This window comes from Desmodus rotundus, chromosome 7 (assembly GCF_022682495.2).
Source record: "Desmodus rotundus isolate HL8 chromosome 7, HLdesRot8A.1, whole genome shotgun sequence".
NCBI lineage: Eukaryota > Metazoa > Chordata > Mammalia > Chiroptera > Phyllostomidae > Desmodus > Desmodus rotundus.
The window spans coordinates 75,439,907-75,458,616 of record NC_071393.1 but is presented as its reverse complement, the minus strand read 5'-3'; the positions used below and the strand labels follow the sequence as shown (position 1 = coordinate 75,458,616).

At 53.7% G+C, this 18,710-nt stretch overlaps 1 protein-coding gene across 4 annotated transcripts in view; it reads right to left on the bottom strand.

The window, feature by feature from the left end:
* Window positions 1-309: 309 nt before the first annotated feature.
* The window catches only part of MAPKBP1 (mitogen-activated protein kinase binding protein 1), a 57,195-nt gene continuing 38,794 nt past the window's right edge, over window positions 310-18,710 (bottom strand). For 3 of the 4 annotated variants that reach the window (XM_053927674.2, XM_053927675.2, XM_053927676.2), the window contains 28 exons: window positions 16,879-16,941; window positions 16,576-16,633; window positions 15,653-15,823; window positions 15,107-15,244; window positions 14,697-14,879; window positions 13,954-14,114; window positions 13,037-13,226; window positions 12,332-12,478; window positions 11,933-12,108; window positions 11,078-11,169; window positions 10,701-10,826; window positions 10,258-10,328; window positions 9,971-10,092; window positions 9,394-9,469; window positions 9,172-9,283; window positions 8,931-8,994; window positions 8,566-8,700; window positions 8,225-8,361; window positions 7,965-8,020; window positions 6,731-6,967; window positions 6,135-6,301; window positions 5,749-5,894; window positions 5,431-5,628; window positions 5,196-5,280; window positions 4,621-4,904; window positions 3,800-4,396; window positions 3,283-3,368; window positions 310-2,660 (listed from right to left, as the gene is read on the bottom strand). In XM_053927674.2, coding sequence (XP_053783649.1) covers window positions 2,433-2,660; window positions 3,283-3,368; window positions 3,800-4,396; window positions 4,621-4,904; window positions 5,196-5,280; window positions 5,431-5,628; window positions 5,749-5,894; window positions 6,135-6,301; window positions 6,731-6,967; window positions 7,965-8,020; window positions 8,225-8,361; window positions 8,566-8,700; window positions 8,931-8,994; window positions 9,172-9,283; window positions 9,394-9,469; window positions 9,971-10,092; window positions 10,258-10,328; window positions 10,701-10,826; window positions 11,078-11,169; window positions 11,933-12,108; window positions 12,332-12,478; window positions 13,037-13,226; window positions 13,954-14,114; window positions 14,697-14,879; window positions 15,107-15,244; window positions 15,653-15,823; window positions 16,576-16,633; window positions 16,879-16,941 — 4,306 coding nt within the window. In that variant the 3' untranslated portion in view covers window positions 310-2,432. Of the gene's footprint in view, window positions 2,661-3,280; window positions 3,369-3,644; window positions 4,397-4,620; window positions 4,905-5,195; window positions 5,281-5,430; window positions 5,629-5,748; window positions 5,895-6,134; window positions 6,302-6,730; window positions 6,968-7,964; window positions 8,021-8,224; window positions 8,362-8,565; window positions 8,701-8,930; window positions 8,995-9,171; window positions 9,284-9,393; window positions 9,470-9,970; window positions 10,093-10,257; window positions 10,329-10,700; window positions 10,827-11,077; window positions 11,170-11,932; window positions 12,109-12,331; window positions 12,479-13,036; window positions 13,227-13,953; window positions 14,115-14,696; window positions 14,880-15,106; window positions 15,245-15,652; window positions 15,824-16,575; window positions 16,634-16,878; window positions 16,942-18,710 lie in introns of those variants that run through there. The other variant, XM_053927677.1, reaches the window with a different exon arrangement.

Sequence of the window (18,710 nt, the reverse complement as noted above, 5' to 3'; positions counted from 1 at the left end):
GGGTTCGGCCCCCCGCGTACGACCGCACTCTCGCCTAGACCCCAAGCCTTCCCCCCCCACCCCAGGCTCACCGCGGGGGGGGGGGGGGGGGGGGGTCTGGCCCCCAGCACCTACCCCCGGCCCCCGGCTCAGTCCTGCCCCCTCCGCGGAAGTCCGCAGCCTGGGTTCGGCCCTCCACCACCTGTCCCCGCCCCCAGTGCACCGCGGGATTCCACCATCCACGTGACCAGAAGCGCCTTCTGTTGCCTGTCCCACTTGCTGGCGTCCCAGAGTTAACAAACGATTGTTTATTGACCAGTTCATACATCAATACAAACGGACATGTTAAAAACAGCCCCTGCCCCGTGAGACCTGGGGAGGAAGAAAGCGTCAGGCCCTCAACAAAATATAAAAAGTTATAAATAAGGGGCTTTCAAAACCGGGTCAGGGCAAATCTGGACAGGGCCAGCAGTTGCCGTTGGCCTCAGACATGCAGAAGGGAACGGGCACTAACCTGGCTACAAGACAAGCCTCCTCTTCTGGGGTGGGGGTAGGGAAAGGGCAGCCACTTTCTCACAAACATTAGCCGGAGTATTGCTCCCTCCTTGTGAGGGACAGGCTGGCCAAGGATCACAAAGAACCCAGCCCGGATGGCCTGGCCTGAGCCCCATTCAGGGTGGGCTGTAGCTCCTGTGGAGCTTGGGGGTGGGGGGTCCACCCTCAGCCGTAAGTTCTTGGGCCCAGACTTTCTCTGCAATTGGCCATACACATGGTGGTAGTAGAGTGGGGGTGAAATGATTCATTTTTTAGGTGCACTTAGGCTGAGCCAGACAGAGCTGGGCACCCTTCAGAATCCAATTTCTTTTTTCTAAGCCTCTGCCTAGTCAGCCAGCAGGGCCCAAAACCTATCCTTGGGAGAATGGGCTTTTGTGGCCTGGAGCTATGTATAGTAAAGCTTACCCTGCCTTACCAGAGGCAGAGGGAAGCAGTAGGGCCCAGAGACACGTTCTTCACCCCAACTCTTCGATAACTGCTTCACTACTTGATCCTACTCTGCCTGCCCACTGTGCCCTATGTCCTTCCCACGACACTGAACTGCCTTTCTAACTCTAAACTATCCCCTCACCTCCCGCACTTACCTGTCCCTCCTACCACCTTTCCAGTGTCTCTTGGCCCCTGCTGCAGCCCCACGTGCCTCCCCGCCCTCAACCTCCAATATCCAGAGTACCCTGGGTGCCCAGCACTGCCTTTGAGACTCCTTCGGCCCCAAATGAGTACCCTATGGGCCTAGACTGTGGACACCTACACTGTGGGCACCAAGAATCCGGAATTGGGGGTTAGTGTGTTCCACCCCTTTTCATGCTTCTTGACAGGCATTCCACAGGAGCCAGGGTGGTGAAGCTGGGGCAGGACATGAGGAGACCAGGCATACAACCATCAGCCAAGTACATTAGCAATGAGCACGCAACTGGGGTGTGTGTGTGAGATTTCATCAGTGGCTAAGGTCTTTAGAAAGTGGGCCAGCGCCCTGTAAACCATGAGGGAAACTCCAATACAGGCTTCTGGCTGAGCATCACTCAAGATGCAGGGAGCAGGTGGCCTCTAGGCTCCAACAGCCTGCTGGGGACCAAGGGTTGGAGGATAGGGAAGACCAAAGGGCTGAGGAAAGGAGCCAGGGCTTCATGTCTGCCTAGCAGAGGGCTTTACTGTCCCGCAGCAACGTCCCACAGCTGGCTCTACAAGTTCTGGCCGAGACAGAAAGGGGGCACAGGGAGAAAGACAATGCCAGGGCCCTCTTAGAGAGGGAATGGGAGTGGAATGTGGGGGCTTGGGCCTTGATACAAACTCAAGACTCCTAATGGCTGGGAATGCCCTGGAGGACCAGAGGGCTCTGCCTTTCTAAACTGCCAGGAACTGGAGAAAATGGGTAACCCCTGCTCTGGCAGCCAGGGGAGTGCAGCTGGTGTGGGAGGGGAAGTGGAGGTAGAGGAGAGGCTCCGCTCCGCTGTTGGCTGAAGGGCACTGAATATCACATTATCGCTCACCTCTACCCACTAAAATACCCTGTGTGTGTGCTCCACCCCAAGGAGCTGATCCCTGCAGTAATTCAAATGGCTTCTAAGAAGACAGAGGGCCAGCCCTTCCTGATCTCCCCCAGAGGGGGCAGGCTGCCCTCCTACTCTTCACAGCACCAAGATGACAAAGACCCAGACCTAACCCCTGCATGAGCCACTGGAGGGGCTGTGGAGGCAGGAGTTCCAAGTAAGTGAGGCAACAGTCGGGGAAATAAATTAATAAATACAGGGGCCCCATGAGGAGCAGCTGGGAGAGCTGCTTCCCCTCTGAGCACTGATCACTGTTATCCACTCCGAGCAACCCCACAGGTTTTAGTGAGTGGAGGAGGGGCTGGTTTGGAATAAGGGAAGCGTTCACTTGAGACAGGCTTCTGGAATTCAGAGTCTGCGTTCCATGCGCCGCTCCACAGCTCGAAGCAGTAGCTCTGAGTATTGCTCTAGCAGGGCCTGTGTTTGCTCAGCTCCCACGGCCCCAGGACTCCCGCCCGGGCTGGAAAGCACAGTCCCAGCCAGGGCCTCCAGCTCCTGCCGCACTGAAGAGAAGGTATTTCTGAGAAGCTGGGTGATGCGACTTTGCTCCACTGAGGGTGTCTTACAGCTAGCCACCTGCAACAAGAGCCCAGAAGTGGGTTGGAAGAACAGAGAAGAGGCCTGGCAACAAATGTATGAAAAGGAGGGGCCCCACCTAGGTAGCTTGCCCCCAAAGAAGGGACTGCATGCCCAGCAGGGTATGGCCGGGAGTTCCACACTCCAGGATCAGCAACATGACCAGCGGCTACAGGATGGAGGCAGACTCTGGGTGACCCGAAAGGCAGAGCCCGTCAGATTATGGCACCATCTACGTTTTGTCAGTAAATCTTCCTTCAGGGCGTGGCCCTGCTGGACTGCCCCCATGTCCACAGTGGCCAAACGGTTTTTGAACATGAAAAGGGACACTGTTAAGAATTACACAGGGACAACAGGCATAAACTGATGTGGTCCTACGCAAATTAGGAGATGTGGGCTCTAGCTCTTATCTGAGGATGTCTCTAGCTCTTAGCCAGAAATAACAAAGAGGTGCTTGGTTCAAATGGCCCAGCCTGGCCTCTAACTCCCTCAACCCCTCTGCCCAGGATATTCTCGATTGCTCCACCCACCCACCAGTGGAAGAGCCTGATCTTTATGTTCTGGATGCTCAGCTAGCACTCCTGACAGGCTGTCTCCCAGCCCGTGGGCTCCCAACACGTACCAAGTGGTAGAGCTGCACAGCCTGGCGCATGTTGCCCTGGAGCTCTGCCACAAGCTGTTCACACCGCTCCAGGCTTACCACTGGTTCTGGAGGAGACAGATACAGCTCAGGGACAGCAAAGCTGCCCTTTCAGGCTGCCCCACCCACAGCGACTCAGAGCAGGACAGGGCTACCCTCCAGCATCATACCCTCCTCCCACCACTTCCCTCAGTCCCTTCCTCTTGCCTCTTCCTTCCCAATGCCCCCACCCCAACACCACACAGAAAATAAGGTCCAGAGAAAAAGGACAGCCCCAGGGGCCAGAAGGCACTGAGGGGCAAGGGGATCACAGAGAGGTCATGAGGTTGGCAGGAGTGTCTCACCATCAGGGGTGTGACTTATGGACCAAGACGGGAGCGGACAGGACGAAAAACGCCAGAGGCTGGACGCACAGAAATGGGATGGAGCCAGAGAGCGGCCAACAGAGACGGGAGAGAGAGGATGGGGCAGGATATGAAAGCTGGGGAGCTGTGCACACCTGAGGCCTGGCTTAGGGCTGCCCCTGGCCTGATGCACTCCATGGGGCTGGGAGTCTTCTCAGGGGTTGGGGACTGCAAGTTCTCAGGGCCTTGGAGGAGGCTGCCGACTGACAGGTGCTGGGCACAAGGGCTGTTGGGCCCAGGCTGAACCTGGCACTCTGTCCTAGGCCTGGGAAGGGTACCCTCCCCTAAACAGGTTCGCCTCTCAGATGTACTGTGAGCCTTTCCTAGGCCCACTGGGGAGCCAGGCTGTTCTGCCTCACCAGGGGCCCTGCCCTTAGTAACAGGTGAGAATGTGGCCAGGGTGGGACGATCAGGTAGTGGCTTTGGAATGTCCAAGACCAGGTGAGCCCGGCTGGGCAGGGCCAGCTGCCTGAGTGGTGAGACCCGCATGGGGACAGGAGCTTGAGTTTCAGCTGCCAGGCCCAGGTTCTCCCCAACAGAGATGCTGCGGGATATCTTGGCCATGGAACTGGTGGTGGGGTTCTGGTAGGAGTGGGGCCGAGACAGACGACCATAAGCCTGGGGCAGGGAACGTAGGCCCTCCTGGGCTTCCATCTCCCGTAACAGTAATGGGCCTGGTGGAAGAGCCCCACCTGTAGAGGAGACAGAGACAGAAGCAGGTCAGGTAGTAAGGAAAGTGTCCCAGGTACCAAGGCTCAATTCCTGAGGAGCTGCTGTGACCTGCACATAGCCACTAAAGGCCACCCAGTGGCAAGCACAGCAACACAATAGGGCTACACCAGGCCCTCGTTCCCCTGGCATGCTCATGTGCTCCACACTCCCCACACCCTGGAGCTGAGCCCACCAGGCTCCTCACCCTGTGATGCCAGACTCTGCACGGACTGGGCTTTCTGGAGTCCACCTAAGGGGCTGGCAGTGGCCACTCTCTTGGGGGTCCAGCTGCTGTCTGTGTTGAGACGACGTCGTGGCAACAGCACAGAAGCTGCCTGCTGGGAGCCAGGGTTTCCAGAGGAGGCCTCCACCTCTGGGGGTGCTCCTGGAGGATTAGCACCATTGCCTCTCAGCTGCTCACCAGAAACCTGCGGCACCTGGACTGGCCTCAGCGTCAGTGCCAGGCTTGAAGAAGATGGGGATGGTTCCCTACAGGGAGGAGATGTGGGCGAAGGCCCAGAAGAGGCTCAGGGTTCTTTCCTGCCAAGATGGGGAGAAGCTCTCATAGTACTAGGGAGGCGCTAGGACAGAAGGGCAAGTACAAAACCAGCCAGGCTGGCTGTCCTAAAACTGGGGAGTGCAAATACTCTTGGGCATGGGAAGCCTTGGAGAGGAGCATTACAGGCTGCCCAGGGGACTGGCCCTATCGCAAGGAAGCACTGGAAGGTCAGGAGAGCTGGAACTCCTTGGACAGAGCGAGAGCTGCTGGGGGAAGAGTACCTGAGTGGGGGCGTCAGCACTTGCAAAAGGAATCGTGAAGAGATGCTCTGAGACTCTGTCCTCTCTGGTACCCGGACTGGGCCCCCTGCCAGGGTGACAGAAATCAAGAAATGAAGCAAACTCTTGCCCTGGATTCTACCCTTGGAGAAGGCAACCCCAGGTCATGGCCTCTCGGCCATGCATGGAGGGGAGCAGGGCAGACTGCAGTGACCACATGCTGGCCCTCTGACCACACCTGGAGCAGTCCCATTGGCCAAAGTCTCAAAGTGCTGCTTTAGAAACTGCTCCTGGTCCGGGGTACAGGGGCTGCCTTCCTGCAGCTCATAGGGGCCAGTGCCTCCCTCCTCTTCCTCCTCTTCCTCATCACCCTCAGCTGGCTCTTCAAGGTCTGAGGAAATGCCATCCACACTCAGGGGCTCCGTGCTCTCAGAGTCTGGATGCGGGGGAGGGGAAGAGAAGCACCATGCTGCACCCATCTGTCACCAGAGCCTCCACCCCACCTCAGTCCACTGACCTGCATGGTTCTGGCCCTCCCTCAGGACTGCAGGCTCACCTTCATTGGGATGTTCAGGGCTGGAAAGGCGGCTGCTGCTATAATCCACAGAGCAGGCACTGTCAGGGCTGTGCTTCTCTGAGCCCCTGCTGCCTGGGTACACTCTTCCCAGGGTCCCTCGGACTGGTGCCTGTACCTGAAACTCACTGCCAGGCAGGCCAGCAGGGGAAAACGGAGGCAGTAAGCAGGGGTAAGCAGCAGCCCCACTGGACTCCTGCCTTCCTTCTCCCCCACCTGTGAGCAGGACTGGGGATGAAGCGGTGGTGACATGGTGGGCAAGCCCCAAGTACCCTGGGGCCAGCCCTCTGCTCACTGAAGAACACTTGGGGGGAGGGAAGACTGGGGGCTACATGGCCCCAGGGGTCTGGTGGCAGCAGGACCCTTGCCTGGTATCCAAGGTGGGGCTGTCACTTGGCTCCGGGTAGACAATACCATCTTCGATGGGTGTAGGCTCCAGATCTTGGGGAAAGACCCCTTCCTCTTGGGACAACAATCCGATAATGTGGGGGCAGGAACAGGGTTGGGAAGCCTGAGGCTGAGGGGGCTTGTCATTCTAGAAACACACACAGGGGCATTACTGGGGTTGCTGATGTGAGAGGGGGTCTGGGAAAAGAGGAGAGGGTGGTCAAGGATTTGGTGCACACCAATTCTGGGGAAAGATGAATATTCCAACTCTGAGGACAAATACCTGGAAGCCAGGCTGGGCCCCAACTAGTGTTCCTGAGCTTCTAGAAGAACTGTTACCACTCTGGCTGCCAACCTCCAGCCACCACTTCAAATCATCAGCTCTCCAAGGAACCCTGCCTGAGACGATCACCACACCACACTGCCTGGCCAGCCCCACCCTGAATCTGTAGTTCAGACTGCCCACGGACTGGGGAAGAGTGAGCACAGCTGGACTGGTGCTCAGCTCCAGCTGTTGCCACAAGGCCAGCTAAGGCTGCTTGGAGATCTCTAGGGAACTGGGAGAAAGCTGGCTCACCTGGACCGCATGTAAGGTCCCAGGGGCATGCTGACCATGCTTCCCTGAACCAGATGGGATCATGGCCAGAGAGTCCCTGCTAGGGTCCCTAGGGCTTGGAGCCAGTGTCTCTAGCTGCCGCAGGTCCAGCATGGAACGAACACTCAGCTCCACGTCTGACTGAGCCCAGCGCCCTCTTCTTCTGGGTCCTTGGCTAGCTGCAGGAGCTGGGTGCAGGAATTCCACTGTCTCTTGTGCCTGTGTGGGGCAGGAGTCGGAGAGGAATTAACAGTAACAATCACACAAGTAGGTACTAACATTATCTCCGTATTTATAGATGGGAAAGCTGAAGCACAGCGGGCTTAAGTAACTTGTCCAACTCCCACAGACAGTAGGTGGCCTGCTTATAGGGAATGACTCAGGTGGTCTGGCTCCAGAGTTCACGCTCTTAGCTTCGCTCCATGTCCTGTCTTTTAGACGACGTTCTGGTCTCAATCTTCATGTGGTATCATAGACACCTCAAAGCTTGGAGACTAGACAAGTGCCCTACTCCGAAAACAGTCCCAACAAGGACCTCAAGTCCATTCATAGCACCAAGAATAAACCAACAGCTCAGTCTTGAGATGCCTGGCCCGGTTAGAAAGCACCAGAGACCACACCATCATCCCATGTAACTGCTGCTAACAGGGAAAGGTGCTGGCACTTGAAATCCTGACATGGGACAAGTGAGGACTGGGCTGCCTTGGGGCTTGCTCTGAAAGCCTTTGTCCTCCTTCTGGCTACCCTGAAGTAGCTACTCAATTACTGGTCCTCTCAGGGCCTTTTCCCTCTAACTGTCTGAAAGCTCTGAGCTTACCTCCTAACCTAGCATCTTTAGAACCACAGTTTCTCCATATTTCTGCTCTTTGGACCTATGATTTTCTTGAGCTTTACCTCTAACCATTCGGCTCAGACGTCCCCTTTCTTCTCCCCACCTCAACCTGTTCTTTGTTCACATCTACTCCCAGGCCCCCAGGCAGCTGAACAAGCGGTGGACTTCCCGCAGCAGTGACTAATCCCTGCAGTCCCCTCAGCCGGCCCACAGGAAGGAAACACTTGGGCTTCATCACCCCTCACCTGGGACCAGCCCAGCTGCCTGAACTCCCCCAACAATGCCCTTTCTTGGCCCAAATGCCTCGCCAGGCCAAGATGGCCCTGCTTTCACCTTCCTTCACCTCTGTAACCCTGGAAGGGCATCTTAATGACGGTGACTCACCCGACTCATCTCCCAGTGGGACAGGCTTCGGGGCAGAGCTGGGTTGGTCACCGAGGCTAGACAGAGACGGGCAGTCAGAGAAAGTGTATCCTGCCCACCAACCCCAGAGCCCTGGCCCCACACCAGCCCATACCCTATGTGGCCACAATAGCCCTCCAGTTTCCTCAGCTCAACATCGCTCTTACCCCACAGTCCCAGAAAGCTTCTCTAGCCACTATACCAACTGTGCCTGTCTAGCCCCATGCCAAACTTCCACAGACCTGGCTCTTTCTTGGTACCCTTGGCAAGAATGGGCAGAGCTGGAAGTTCTTCTTCCTCAGTGCCCTCATCTTCTCCCTCCTTGTCACTGTCTGATGAGAGAGCTGGTCCAGAAGAGAGCATCGATGGGGCCTCGTGCCTGAGTCCAAGACAAGGACGGTCATGGGGAGAGGAGACTCAATGGGGGAAGGGGACAACATCATGGGTCTTCATGTGAGAAACGGGTGTTGGAGGACACAGAGTTGTTAAATGGCAGGTCCAGAGCAAGGAGAAGCACTAAGATGACAGTGAGCAAAGTGGACTCCCACCCACTGCTTGCCCGTATCCCACACTCTGCTCTCACCGATGGGGTCCAGCAGCCCTTTGGGGAGAGGACGGTCCTTGCTGCTTGCCCCCTCGCTGATGCTGGCGCAGCTCTGCCAGACGCTGCCTCATGCTGATGGTCATCTCAGAGCTCAGGCGCCACACAAATATGCAGCTGGGTAGAGCCACAGGTTGTGAGAGAGAGGTAGGGCAAAACTCCGGGGTGGCAACACCATTAGTTCTCCGTAGGCTAGCAAGGAAACACGAGCCACCCTCTAGGGCCAGGTCAGGTCCATCCAAGAAACCTCCCTGTTCAGCCTTACTTCCCACAGACCTCACTAAAGCGAAGATAGGGGAGGGGTCAGGAAAAGAATCTGTATCTCAGGGGAGCTAGTTTCTGCTCACCTGTCCCCGGACACAGAGATGAGATGCTTGCAGTCATTACTAAATTTCATGCCAGTGACAATCTCTGTGAAGAACAAAGAATACGGCCTATGAGCCACACTGAAATCCCAGCCAGGCTTTTGTTCCAGCAATGGAGGTCGGGGTTGGTTGGAAGAGAGGGGCCGGCAGCTGTGAGGCATCCCCAAGAACTAAAGGGAGAAAGAGTAAAGTCCCAGGGGTAGAGTACTGGGGCTACACTCACCTGAGTGGCCAAACATGGTGGCCACGCACTCGCCTGAGGAGAAGTCAAAAATGGAGAGGTTCTTATCAGAACAGCTGGTGGCAATGTAGATCCCTGAGGGGTCTGTCTGCACCTAAGAAGTGGGACACACAGCTAGAAGGGGGCGGGAACCACCAGTCCCTGTCCACCTAGTGCCCGCATCCTCCTGATGTCTGGCCCGGAGCACATCGACTGGGCCCTTACCTTAATCAGAGTGCCGTCCTCACCCTGTGACCCTTTAAACAGCTTCTTCTGCTTCCCACTGCTGATGTTGAAGATCCTGTAAAGAAACACACTCTCATTCACATGAGGAAGAGGTCACCATCAAGCATATCCAGGTGGCAAAAATGCCAGAATTCACTCCCAGTGCCATTCTCTATGGGCCACTCCCCAACACCACAGGGACTACCCTCCTTGGGTGGGGCTACTCATTCTGCAGGCTCAAGGGGTCACAAAGTCCTGGGCAAAAAGACAGACATGGCCCTGCCTGGTGTGGCTCAGTGGATTGAGTGCGGGCCTGCAAACCAAAGGGTCGCTGGTTCAATTCCCAGTCCAGGGCACATGCCTGGGTTTGCGGGCAAAGTCCCCAGTAAGGGGCACGTGAAAGGCAACCACACAATTGATGCTTCTCCTCTCTTTCTCCTTCCCTTCCCCTCTAAAAATAAATAAATAAAATCTTAAAAAAAAAAAAGGACAGACATAGGGACTGAGGTGCCTAGAGCTAACCTCCCCCAAGCATAAAGGAATGTGTGGTCAGACGGTCTGAAAAAGGGATGCCCACCGAATATTTCGGTCCTGGCAGCCAATAGCCGTGTACTTCCAGCTGGGCTCCACATCCATGTCATAGAGGGTCGTCTTCCGTACCACGTGGTGTGTCCGTGTAAATTGTACTCCATCTCCAGACTGCAGGGGTGGGGCATGTGGGCAGACCCAAGCCCAAATGTCTCACCAGGCCGAGGGAGCCCTGCTTTCTCTTGTCTTCACCTCTTGTAACCTCAGGTATGGGAATGGTAGAGAGCCCCACCAGCACCACCCACTACCCCATTCAGGGAAACCCAGTCCCCTTACCTTTTGTGCAGTGCGGAAATAGATGCTCTTGTCTGCTCCACAGCTGATCATGCGGACTTGTCCATCACTGGCTATGGAGGAGAGGGGCTTAGCTGTCCCCACTGCTCTCAGCCACACAGGGCCAACCTTTCCTCTGCCTTCCCTCTACATTCCCCCTCTATTGAGCACTCTACATGACTGGAACAACCAAGGAAATCAGGATGTTGCCCTCCAAACCTAGGCTTTCCTTTATCCCTATCCTCAGCCACCCTGGTTGGCTCAGGGTCCCCTGGACTGGCAGTCTACATTGCACTTGTCTTCCCCTCCAGCCCCAGGCCTCCCAGCAGCTGTCCAACACTCCCCGGTGATGGGCACAGTGGCGGGAGGCAGGTGGCTGTGGGGGTGGGGGTAAGGGTGATATTGGTGGCAGGTAGCAGAATGTATCTCAATTGCGCACTCCCCACCTGCAAACTTGACGGCAGTGATGGAGGACGAGTGCTCGTCCAAGGTCTGCTGTAGGCTGTATTCCCGTGCAGCATCCAGCACATGGATCAGTCTGTCCCGGCTCGCTGATGCCAGCAGCTTCAGACCTGGGGTTCAAAGAACTCATCAGCCCACAAGTGCCCAGAACAGGCCCCTATCTGAAGCTGGCAAAGACACCTGCAATAACTGAGCCCCATGGTGCAGGGATAGAGCTGTCCTCCTCTAAACCTGCAAAGACACCAAATGATTCAAAGGACCTTCATTCCCATATCCAAGAGCCAGTACAGAGGTGAGTGGCACCGACAGGACTGGAGAAGCCCCATGCCATTTTGGGCTAGAGACTGGGTATCCTCCTTACCTGTGTCTGGTTTAGAGTACTCCAGGCACAGAATTTCCGAGTCATGGGCCTCCACCTTCAGCATCTCACTTAGGGACTGCAGCTCGTGCACCCTGCGAAAATGAGGAGAGGAGGGTAGAGGTCACTGCCAGGCTGTAGGAGGAGACATCCTCTCCCCCAACCTTTTCCAATTTTTTTTTAAATTTTTGAACTTTTAGACTTAGAGAAAAGTTGCAATGAGTATAGAAGAGTTTTCCTTATTTCTTTTACCCAGCTTTCCCTAATGTTAACATATTATATAACAACAGTTCAATTAAAAGAACCAGGAAATCTACATTCGTATAGTATTAATAAAAGGCTTTATTTTAATTTCACCAGTTTTTCCACAATGCTCTTTTTCTGGATCCAGGATGCTATCCAATTTGCATTTAGTTGTTATTTCTCTTTAGTCTCCTGCAGCCCTGAATAATTCTTCAGTCTTTTCTTACCTCTCATGACCTTGACACTTTTAAAGAGCACTGATTAATACAGGTACTCTGTGGCACGTACCTCAATTTGAGTCTGTGATGCCTGCTCTTGATTGGACTGAGGTTATGCATTTTGGCAAGAATGCCACAGAAACAATACTATGTCCTTACTAGTATATCATATCATGGGCTTCATGACGTTGAAATGAAAATATTAAGCTTGATGATCACTTGGTTGAGATGGTTTCTTCTGGGCTTCTTCACTGTAAAGTTATCTTTCCCTTGTATATGTAAATATCTCCCCCAATCTTTTTGAGCCAAATTTTTCTAAAGCTGTATCCTTGGGGATCTAACTCCCCCAGCCTGCACCATGAGAAGCAGTCAGCACCCACCCCAGGCCTAGCAATACCTGAGTGTGCCCATACGGTCCCCTGAAGCTAGATGCTGTCCATTGGGGCTGATACACAGAGAACGGATGCCCACACGGGGATCCATCAGGGACCCATCAGCTTTGTCTCCTCCGGGCAGTTCAGTGTCCAGTAGGGCCTGAGTGTTCCCATCCACATAGATGATCTTAATGAGATCCTAGTGGAACAGGTGCAGAGAATAAGTGGGTAAGGCATACCTGACCCAGTATAACTACAAGGGGAGAGGATTGCTGGACAAGATAAACCCTTGGCTTGCAGAGACCAGTCAAATAAAAGCTGGAATATCAAAGTCTGGGGACCCCGTTCCTGAGAAGGTGTGAAAGGCTGAGGGGATGGGGATAGTAAGCACGGAGTGGGGACCCTAAGGCCTCAGGGCTCACATTGCTGAGGATATTTCGGTGCAGGGTGGAGCCATGCACCCCGGAGCTCTCTGTGTTCCACAGGCGGATAGTGTTGTCTGAGGAACAAGTGATGAAGGAACTGGGCGGAAGGCAGGCTTGGTTACTGTCCTTCACTTCTGGGTAGACCTGCAGGGGTCAAGGGAACAAAGTCAGATCTCCAGGGAGAGAGCAGTCCTTTGTCTGCCCAGGGAGAAGGGAATGAGATTAAAGGAATAATGCTGACCATGACTTAGCTCAGTGACTGCCACACAGTAAGCAAGCCATAACTGTTAGCTATTCTTCATAATCACTGAAGGAAAGTCCTGTACCAGGGCCTCTTCTATGTCTCCCACTTAACATTTCATTTCTTAGACAGTCAGGTGAATCAGGTACATCACTTTACAGTTCAGGAAACTGAAGCTTGGCCAAGTTCATTAACTTGTCCAAGATCACCCAGCCCAGGACAAGGCAAAGCTAGGAATGGACAGGGGCACACTGGAAGAAGCCCAAGATATATAAGCACTAAAATTCAAGTTCAGTTCACAGGGCCTGAGGATAGGCGGGTACACAGGGATGTTGTTAGAGAAACAAGGAAGCAGCAGGAGCATGATATTATACCCCCAACACTTGGGGATCCCCGCTCTCTGCCTTCACAATAGTATCCCAGCAAACCTGGCCAGTCTCAAGGTGTCCCAGCCCACCTACCTCCACACTCCAGACGCAGGAGGAATGATACAGAGCTGAGTACACCTTGCCCACTTTCTTGGGGTCCCTCACATCCCAAACATAAATGCTGTGATCGTTGTACACACAGGACAGCCACTGGTTAGTGGGATCAAAGGTCAAGGCAATGGTGTCTGGATACCTGGCATTGGCCACTCCAGAGAAGAGGCGACTGTGGGAAAGGGGACAAGCAAACTGGTGAGTGAGGAGCTGATGAAATGGAGGACTGAAAGGGATGAAAATAGAGCATGGGAAGCCCTGTCCAGACCCAAACGTTTGAAAGCGGTTGCTTGAGAAGGACAGAAGCAGCCCCTGACAGCCATCAGCTGGGAGCTGACCTGGCACTAGCTGCTGGGCCGTGGTGTTCTCCTGACGAACACAAACAGTATCACAGAACACCAACGTCAGACAAGGTAGCTCTATGGCCATAACGGAGCAAAACAAACACAAGACTGCTCTGTCATTGTATCTGAGCAGAGATGAAAACAAGATCACCGTGCAAACCACAAAAGTGACCAAATATCACCCTTTCCCATCTGCCAGGGTTGATTGCTTCTTCTTTATCAATTACAGCTTTAGTCCCACCTTACAAATAAAATTATTAGGATGTCTAATTATAGACTTGCCTCTACTTCCTAAAAGCATCCAACCACAGCAAAATTTCAATCTCTTGAACCATTTCTAAAATCACCTCACACAATACCCCAAATCTTACAATGCCCCCCACTTACTGAGATACTCCCTAGTTCTCCTTGTTTGCAAGAGTACCCATAAACCCAACTTTGTTTGTCTGCAGAAGTATTCCTGGTTATCTCTGATACACTCTTTCTTCACCTTGTTCACTGAAGGCTGGACACAGGACAAGGCTCTGAATGGAGGCCGGGGCCCACACAGCTCACCTGGCCTCAGTGACGCTGGCAATGTCTGTCCCCAAGGCATGGGGTCGGGGCAGGGTGCTGAGAAAGTGCAGATTAGAGGGGTTGAAGAGGCGCACGGTGCCATCAGCACAGCCACAGAAGATGTAGTCCTGGCTCACAGAGATGCAGTAGGCCACGGTGGTCTGCAGGTAGAGGGACTCAGGTCAGTACAGGCCACCTACCCCACCCCTCCTCAATAGTCACCTGCCAAGAGAGACTAGCCAACGCAGGGTCAGGGGAAAAGCAGCCCAGCTGCTCTGGCCTGAGCCCCTCAGCTGTTATCTAGAGATGCCCCTCCCTCCAGCAGCAGGTGCCAGAGGGCCCACAGCCACATGCAGTTTGGGGGATGGGAGTCAGGGACCCTCATAAGGTATTAAAAGTTTGGCAAAGAAAACAAAGTAGGAAAAGCCCAGCAAAGAGAAAGAAACAGCATGAGAAAGACAGGAGAGTCTAGGCATCACTTACTGTGAAGCTGTCTGTGTTCTGAGCAGAAGAGGAAAGCAGGGGAAAGAAAGACAGAAAGAGACCAAAGAGGAGGCAGTTACACAGATCTCCACGGTGGGGGTGGGAGGGAACTGGGCCAAGCTCTGGCTCCCTCAAGCTTCTTTTCTTGGGGTTCCCTCCTGCACACACCAGGGCCCAGCCCTGGTATGGAGCTATAGGCATCAGTTCTCCCCTGAGCGGAGACATGCACAGCCCCTACCATCTGGGCCAGAGGTACTTACTCTCAGCTCCACCCACTTATCCAAAAGCCTCCGATCACTGAACTCGCACAGCAGCCCTGAGGATGTGATGCAGAAGGTGCTGTCCGCCTTCTTCCCTCGGCCACAGGCCACATCAGTGAACAAGTTGTTCCGCAGCTCCCCCAGCAGCCCTGAGCGGCCCAGCAGGGGCACAGTGGCATTCACCTGTGGAGACATATCACTGTTGCCCACTCATCCACCCAAGAGCCTGCCCCTGGAAACTAGGCCCCCTTGCTTTTGAGACTACTCCTCAGCCCAGACAGCATCTGACTCATCCAGATCTTCTGGATGGCTGCTGAGCAAGCAGAGAAGGGCCCAAGTGGAGCACAGTCTCCTGGGATAGGCTGAGCAGGCTCTGGCCCTAGTGGCTACTTCCAGCCTCAGCATCTCACCTTTGAGGTCTTACTGTCATCAAGGTACCAGAATTTGATATGTCGGTTGCCTGCAGTGACAAAGTAGCTGCAGTCTTCAGAGAAGGACACCGCTGTCACTCGACTGGATACCTTATTGGAGGCCACTACAATGTTTTTCTGGAGAGAAAGCCAAAGGAAGAATAAAGGTCCTGCCTCTTTGAGCTAAGAAGAAAGGCACAGAAGAGAGGAGGGTTAGATTGTATTTGCACTTGAAAAAAAAAAATGTTTCTTTCCAGGATTTACTGGTCAGAAAAACAAGGGGAGTGAGGAGAGTCCTTTTCCAGAGGAGTTGAAAAGATTCATTTCCTCCAAGAGGTCCTCAAAGGCATGAAACTAATTCCTTTCTACCAGTACGTTTGGCTATGTAGTTGCTCTTTCCTGCCTCAGATCATTTTCTGGAATGAGACTGAGGTCAGTACAGCAGAGTGAAGGGGCTCCGGTCAGTATCTTGCTGGCTCCCCAACTGGCCCTCGAAACCTCATGAGACTGCCAGGCCAGCCCACCCAGCCCACCCAGCCCACTCACCTTCCAGGCCCAGACGTTGACAATCATGTCATGCTGGTAGCCCACGGAGACAATGTACTTGGCGCTAGGGGAGAAGGCCACGCAAGCCACACCATACTTATGCTCCTGCAGCTCTGCCACCTGGCTACGCTCAGCCACATCCCAAACCCGCACTGCTGGCACATGCCCACTCTGCAGGGAGGCAAGGACTGGAAGTGAGGGCCAGAAGCACACAGACCCCATTCACCTTTCAGAGTGGGGGCCCTCACCTCCCCAGCTACTGAATACAATCTAATGACCTTCTGGCCAAGAGTCAAGAGCAGAGTGCTATGCAGGGCAAAGGTAGAGAGTTAACAATAAATATCTCAGGACAACAATGATTATCAGGGAGAAAATGGCCCCAGATTTTGTTCAGTATCTCCAGGTGAGGGTCTGCACCTCTGTATTTGCTCAAAGCTCCTTGAGTGATTCTGATGGGCAGCCAGGGTTGAGAATCACTACCATTCATGCCTATTTCTGCCCCCACTGACTCTCTATAAGACTGAGAAGCTAAGAGGTATTCCTCATATGCCCAGCAGGGGACCTCCAGGGATAAGCAATATTTTAAAGTGTTTTCAAAGTGTGCTTCCCTAACTAAGCAGAAGCAGCACGAAGTAAGACCTTGTTAGAAATACAAATTGTGGAGCCCCGCCCCCCCAGACCTAAAGAATCAAAGTCTCTGGGGTTAGGTCCAGCACCGTGCACTTCAACAAGCCCTCCACATGATTCTGACACAAACTAAAACTTAGGACCACTGTTTTAAAGGCATAGCAAACACCAGGATTTGGCTTCTGTTTAGGAAGCCAAAGTGGCAGCAGCCCTAACTAGGCCTACAAGTTTAGCTCTCTGCTGAGGGCACATCACCCATTCTCCTCAAAGAACTGCAGCCCCCTTTCCTCACTTACCTCTCCAGTGACCAAGTACTTGCCATCAGGGGAGAAGGCAAGGGCAGTGATGGTCTTCCTGCAAGAGATGAGGCTGGCTCAGGGGGCCACTGGCAGCCTGCCCTAAGCCTGGCCCACAAGCCTGGCTCCCTCGCAGTTCCCTCAAAAGGCAAGACCAGTGGACACCAATGGCACATGTGGCATTTCCCTCTCTGGCCCTGGGTCCCAACCAGGCCCCACTCCCAGGAGCAGAGACCCCAGACTGTGCCCTTGGCACAGTCCCCAGGAGAAGGAGGTACTCCCTGAGGGCTCAGACCCATTTACCTGGAACTGTTGAGGATGTGGTGTTGTTTGTGTTTCCGGGGATTGAACAGCACCACCACACACCTGGAGGGATGAGTTAAGACAACAGACTTAGCACCAAACCTCAGCTCCCCCAGGAGCTCCCAGGCCACCTGGAAATTCCAGTTACCCAAAAGAGAGGCTCCACTTGCCACCGAGGGCAAGTGACTGCTTTCTCCTGCAACCCTTTCTTCCTTCCTTTCCCTGCCCACAAGGGCCTATCTCTGCAGCCCCTTGAGGGTGAAAGCAGTCCCTGGAAGCCTATCCCCACCATCCCTAAAAAGCACACCATCTCTGGTCATACCCACAAAGAACAGCAGGGACACAGGCCTTCCCACCATCCTCATATAGAGCCCAGGAAGGGGTGCAGGAGGGAAGGGGACACGTGATTAGGCAATGCAGGCCATGGGTATACAGCCTGTTCACAGGTTAAGATCCACATGTGTCCAGCATTTATGCTCCAAGGAGAGGTGAGGCCTCTCACATGTGCACCCACGTGTGTACTTGGCAGGAGCTGGCCCTCCACACCCTCTACATGTCAGATGAGGAAGGGGGTGGGAGGCACAGGGCCAAAATTGCAAAAAAGCTCTGTAATACTAAGAGGAGGGGCAGAGAGAGCCTGAGAGGGCCTGAGGAAGACTGTTCAGCGTCTCAGAGCTCCCAGGCCCAGCCCTGAAAATCCCTGGCCCCAAGGCCCCTTAGAAGAACCTTCCAGATTGCCAGAAGGCAAGCAGGGACTCCACCTGCTGTGCACAGAGGAGGGCTGTACCCTCTCTGTCTGGTGGCAAGACCAGATGGGGTCAGGTTCAGAGGGACTTTCCAGAGGCAGCTCCAGAGAAGAGCCTAGATGGCAGGCCTTGGGGGGCGGGGGGGGGGGGGGGGGGGGGGGGAGAAGCCGGAAGCCATAGCTAGGCAGTGTACTCCTTTACAGTCCCTGGCTGCCAGAAGGCCTATGCCTATTGTCCCTCCTGCCTCCACTTCATCAGCTCTGTAACTAGCTAACAGGAGCAGGTGTGGGGCCTGCTGCACCAGGTAAGGGGATATGGAGAGAATGAGCAGAGAACAACCTCCCCCAGACCCAGGCTTATTTAGTAGGTAACCCCCTGTGGCCCCCACACCTGAACCTCACACTTGCTAGAAACTTGAAGCAAAGGTGGGTACAAACTGTCAATGCTTAGTATCTTAGGCTCAATAAACCGCTTCAATATGCAAATTCCACAGGCAATCTCCGAGGACACTAGGGTCTCTGAGGTGCAACAGATACACCCAGAACTGCCAGGCTGATCAACAGATCTTGGAATTCCTGAGTCATACCCTCTTCTCTTCTAACCCCGCCTTCCTCAAACACTTCCTGACTGTTTTCTTTCTCCTTTTCTCCCAGTCTCCTAATCTCTCCCTTGTTCCCCTTTCCTCAGTCCTTTTGCCACTTTCTTTTTATGCCAACTTGCAGTCTCCTGCTTCCCCTCCAGAATGCCATGTCAGAAGAGTTTTTGTTTTTTGAGGAAAAAAAAAATCACATCTCTATTTTCATTAACCTTTAACGAACATTTAGCATTTCCTTCTATTTTTTTCAATTACAGTTAGCATACATTATTATATTAGTTTCAGGTGTACAACCCAGTGATTAGATATTACATAACTTACTAAGTGATAATTCCAATAAATCTTGTACCCATCACACCATACATAATTATTAGAATATTATTGATTATATTCCCTATGCGGTACTTTACACCTCCATGGGTATTGTGTAACTAGCAATCTGTACTTCTTAATCCCTTCACCTTTTCCACCCATTCTCCCCAACCCCTGCC